General features: G+C 43.9%; 1 protein-coding gene across 1 annotated transcript; it reads left to right on the top strand.

Moving 5' to 3' along the window:
• Positions 1–3282: 3282 nt before the first annotated feature.
• On the top strand, positions 3283–5129 carry LOC140036341 (uncharacterized). Its single transcript, XM_072077709.1, has 2 exons — positions 3283–5036; positions 5123–5129. Exons 1-2 carry the CDS (start codon positions 3283–3285, stop codon positions 5127–5129), a joined length of 1761 nt encoding a protein of 586 aa, XP_071933810.1.
• Positions 5130–5712: the final 583 nt, after the last annotated feature.

Here is a 5712-nt window from a genome sequence, read left to right as displayed (position 1 = left end):
TTAGGACCAATTGGAGACTTTAAACAGATCAAATCCAACAATTACTTGGTAGAGGCTTTAGTTCATCTTTGGGACCCCGAGTGTACTGCTTTTAGAATAGGCAATAGGCAAATGACTATAACACTCGAAGAAGTAGCTGGCCTCCTTGGTTTACCCACACGAGGAACTGCCTTGGTGCTTCCATTTGCTTCCGACAAGGCCGAATTTTGTCAAATTATAGGATTGAAAGAGTCCGTGCTACGAGGGTCAGATCAGGGCGCCGCTGTGAATATTCTGTTTGAACGATTTGCGCCACGCGATGGATTCGAGAGGCATGTGACGGATTTTGTGTTCACTTCCAAAGCCGTATGGGAGCGCAAAAGGCTACTAGTATATGGGGTAGTTATGGCTGGGACCTATCTCTTTCCGCGAAAAGATCAAAAGATAGCCTTCAAATCAGCAAAAATTGTGAATGACCTTTTCTTAGGAATTCAGGGTAAGCAATGCTCTATAGTCCCGACCATTCTCGCAGATATTTTCTTAGCTTGTACTGGTTGTCGAAAGGGAGAAAAGTTTTTCCATGGGGCGAACTTGGTTCTATACATATGGGCTACGGAACATTTTAAGAGACAAGCATCAGTTGCCGATAGTTTGCCGGTGGTTGGATATAATTGGGTAATCACACATCCCAAAAGAGTCAACGAGGGAGATCTACCTAAGAACGCATCCGAATGTGTGGATTACTTGGAAACATTGCAAGATTTCAACATTAGGTGGGTATTAGATTGGACAGACTGCTTTGAGCCGATACTTCGCACTAAGGAATCCAAACGTGTTCTCTTGCTGGGAACTCAAGGAATCATCTCATATACCCCGAAAAGATTTCTCAGACAACTAGGTCGCATTCAGGGGCCGCCACCGATTTCCGAGTTTAGTGAAGTCACCATTTTCTTTGATCAGGGGGTATGCCCAAAAGAGATCCCTATGAAGAGTCAAATCACTGAATCTTGGAGAACAATATCCGACGATAGAAGCATTCGTTATCTTCCGGAGCTCAAACAGAAGGGGGTAATGACCGCACCATACGAGGATTGGTTGAAAGATTCCACCACGCAAGGGTTGCAACGTGAGTCGTATGAGGAAATTGAGAAGCTGAGAGCCATCATTAAAGCCAAGGACATGGAGGTGGTACAGTTGAAGAAATCCATCGAAATGCACAAAGGAAAGGCAGAAGAAAACAAGAGGTTATATGAGAAGGAGCGAGAAAGGCGCCAAGAGATGAAGCGGAAATGTGGGGAATTATATGATCAAGCCGAACGTGTCCAGATGCCATATGCTAGAGAAAGTAAAGACTCTGTACTAGATAGGCTTAGGAACTTTGGTGATCTTGTACGAAATCGCCTTCGCAATATGATGTAAACAGATGTATTTGGTTTTTGCAATGAATCCCTTTTCACAAAGTGTTTGTCAAATAACAGGTTTGATTAATGGGTCTCATTCCGAAAGTGTTGCATCATGCTAGGCCTACCCTTGGCACAAAAAGGGTTCCCCAAATAGGACATGCATCCGAATTGTTTGAATAATTACTAACTCATGTCTTTTTCTTTTTTCTCTTTTTGAATAAATTGCAGAAATTCAGTAATCATTGGTTTATCTAAAGGAGTTCTTTCTTCATTTCAGGTAAATTTCAAAATATCTTTTCGGAAAAGCCCCATTATTACGCGATCCCGAAGTAGAGCCCAAAGGAATCGTGTAGACATGAGTACTCAACCAGAATCATCCGAAAAGTTCGTTGCAACTACCCAGCCGGAAGCCGCAAGTCCCGGGGTTCAGTTGACCGAGTTACTCACAAAATTTGGGGAAATGGCGTCGGAAATGGCCGCTCAGAAGAAGTTGATTGACGAGTTTGTTAGTAGCGGAGTGCGACCTGAACCTGTACCCGCTACACAACCACAATCCGAACCATTTGTTATTCCTCCGTTTCAAACTACGTTTGAGGGAACTTTTAACCCGCAATATGCTTTCACTCAAAATCCTCCTTTCTACCCTTCTTATAGTCAAGGATTTCAGCCTCAAAGTGACCCAAACATGCATCTGAACCCACCAGTTTTCTATCAAACCACTGCAGAACCCGTGATACCGGAGCACACTTTCCAAAATAAGCCTGAAATGGGTGAATCTTCTGCTCCAATCGATATGAAGTTGCTCAGACGTCTAGATCGTTTCGATGAATTTATAAGGAAGAGCCAGGGGTTGAACAAGCAGGGAGTCCTGGATTATGATGACTTGTGCCTTTTTCCGAGCGTGCAGTTGCCTGAGGGGTTCAAAACCCCTAAATTTAACAAATATGATGGGACGGGTAATCCCAAGACACATCTCCGACTTTTTGCCAACAAATTGGGAAAGCCCGTGGACGATGAGAATTTGCCTTTAAGATTGTTCCCCGAGAGTCTGGAAGGGGATGCGCTTGACTGGTATTCCAACCTGAAACTGGAAGACGTGAAAACCTGGATTGATTTGTCTAATGCATTTGTGAGACAGTACGAGTACAACTGCGAGTTGGCTCCCACCCGGACTACTCTGGAAGGAACGAAAAGGAAGCCTTCTGAGGACCACAAGACCTATGCTAAGAGATGGAGAAAAGTAGCTGCGAAGGTGGAGCCGCCAATGACCGAGGATGAAATCATTCGCACATTCATCAAAGCCCATGATCCGCCGTACTTCGAAGAGATTTTCCGTATGACCGGATGTTCGTTTGCTGCAATTGTAAATAAACTTGAGGAGTTTGATGACTTTGTGAGGGCTGGGAAGATTGTCAATGTTTCCGCCCATAAATCTCAGTTGGATGCTTTACAAGGTCAAGGAAGCAATGTGAAAAAGCCACCGTTCAAAAAGAAGGAGGGGGATGCAACCTTTGTTTGGAACCAAAATCCTTCACCCAGACCTCGATACCAACACAGCCCAATCTACCAAACCCATTACCCTTATTATCCAAACCCGTACCCTGTATATGCCACTAATATCCAGCATCCTAGACCTCGCCCAAGCTATCCTAACCCACCTTCAGCCCCTTTTCAAATTTCTCAACCAAATCCACCCCAAAACCGACCACGTCCTCCATATAACCCAAGATTTCTTCCACCAAATAGACCTGTTTACAACCATCCTCAACCTCCTGAACCTTACAACCGACCCCCTAGCCGTACATTTACCAATTTAGGCAGGCCTCTGGACCAATTGTATGACCAGTTGAAGGCCGCCGGGAAAATTGGTACAGTACCCCCTCCTACCTACCCATATGGCATGCCCGCGTGGTATAATCCACAAGCTGTCTGTGCTTATCATTCTGGGGCCCCCGGACATGCCACCTTTGATTGCAAGGCGCTTAAGCATAAAATCCAAGATATGGTTGAAGCGGGGGAGATTGTAATCCGGAAAAGGGAGGCGCAAGGGCCGAACGTAAATAGGAACCCTTTACCGGAACACGCCAATATCATTGGAATTATTCTGGATGATACGGAGTATGTGGAACCGGTCAAAGAATTGACAAGGGAAGCTGAAGTGTTTGGGGTCACAGACCAACCCTTTGTCATAGAATTGCCATTTGAAGAGGACGAAAAGCCCTTTATTTTGGATCTCACGCCAGCCGAAAGTGAGGCTTTGGAGCCAGTGGTTATTGAATTCCCGAAGCAAGAGCCTGTTTTAAGCCTGCAACAAGTGCCATGGAATTATGATGAACCTGACGTACAGATTGGGGAAAAGTCAATTGCAAAAAAGGAAGTGTCAGTGGTCACCAGATCAGGAAAGGTTGCGAGTCCATTTGAAAATACCATTCCGATTCAAGCAAATAACTCCGAGCCGCTCGTCAAACCAACAATCACCGAGAAAGAAGCCTTGGATTTCCTTAAGAGACTTCAGAGAAGTGAGTACAATGTAGTGGAGAAGCTGAGTAAGTCGCCTGCCCAGATATCCATGTTGGATCTACTCTTCTCTTCAGACATGCATAGGGACGCGCTGATCGAGGTGTTGACCAAAGCTCAAATCCCTAAGGACATTTCAGTTGATAATTTTTCTCATGTAGTTGGAAATGTGTTATTTACCAAGCAAATCATTTTCTCTGACGAGGAATTGCCGGCGGAGGGCATTGGACATAATAAGGCCCTGTACATAGTTGTAAGGTGCAACGGAAAAATGCTGCCGAAGGTGTTGATTGACAATGGATCTGCGCTTAATATCTGTCCTTGGAGCACCTTGGAGAAGCTAGGATTGCAAGACATCAAGCTGAGGCCTTCAGGGACCATAGTTCGAGGTTTTGATGGAGCACAAAGAGAGCCAATAGGAGAAGTAGACTTAGTGGTCGAGATGGGACCCGCACAATTTCAAATAACCTGCCAAGTCATGCACTTTCCTAGTGTTTACAACGTTTTGCTTGGAAGGCCCTGGATTCATAAGTCCGGAGCTGTGCCGTCTTCATTGCATCAGTTGCTGAAATTTGTAGTAAATGACAAGCTGATAACTATATTTGCCGAAGAGGATTGCCTTGTAATCACCGATTCTGGGTCAAAAGAGGATGGAAGCCGAAACGTCATCATGACTCCTCATAGCACGGCTGATATCGTCTCTGTAAGTTGGATCACAAACGAGGAGCGAGCTCTATCAAAGGCCAGTGTCATGATGGCTAAAGAAATGATCCGTGGAGGCTATGAATTTGACAAAGGGCTGGGACGAGATCTGCAAGGAATTTTGAAGCCAGTGGAGATTATTGAGAAAAAGGATTCGTTTGGTTTAGGCTTCCGACCGACTGCTAAGGATATCAGAGAAATGAAGGAGCGCAAGAAAGCGGAGAAAGAAGGAAGGCAAAGGGCTCTTGACATTCCACCCCTGCATTATAGTTTCCCACGACCAGCCGAGGTGATCATGTCAGAAATCAACCCAATTGACGAAATTGAAGCTAGTTTGGCCCAATTGTTCGTTGGGACAACATTTGAAGATAGTGTTCCAGGCGAAACTGAATTTCTTGACATCCCCGAAGGATCAATTCCCAATTGGACAGCCGAGTTCCTGCCCGTTCGGAAGGAGTTTCGGTAAACTGAAAGGGGTTTATCATTCATGTGAATTCATGAAAAGTTGCATCTGTAAATAGGCAATGAAAACAATTTTACTTTTTGACTAACATTTTCGCATGTAAATATTGTTAAGTTTTCATTTCCATTTGCTTTCAATCAAAGGTTTTATGAAAATGTACAAGTTGTTCTTGTCATGTTGTTTTGTTTATTCATTTGTTTATATCTTCGTTGTATTGCTTGACCATTTGTTTGTTGTATGCTTATTTGCTTATTATCCCACATTCATTAATTCTTTCAGATGGCCAAAAATAAAATTATTTGACCCTTTGGATATCACAATTCTGGAATTCAATAACGGCAATCTCTATATCACTCATGACTTGGAGGTCTGTGAATCCGAACTCCAAAGCGAGAGTGATAATGAGGAGGTATTCGATTCTTTTGCAAAGGACCTTGAACAATATGAGGAAAAACCAAAACCGAACCTGGAAGAAACAGAAAAGGTTAACATTGGCACTGAGGATGAAGTTAAGGAGGTGCAAATTAGTATTCATTTGAATGAGAGGCAGAAAAAGGAGATGCTTGAATTCTTGACCATGTTCCAGGATGTATTTGCGTGGTCCTATGATGACATGACTGGCATTTCAACTGACGTGGTAGTGCATAG

This window comes from Coffea arabica, chromosome 2e (assembly GCF_036785885.1).
Source record: "Coffea arabica cultivar ET-39 chromosome 2e, Coffea Arabica ET-39 HiFi, whole genome shotgun sequence".
Lineage (NCBI taxonomy): Eukaryota > Viridiplantae > Streptophyta > Magnoliopsida > Gentianales > Rubiaceae > Coffea > Coffea arabica.
This window is presented reverse-complemented; position numbering and strand designations above follow the sequence as displayed.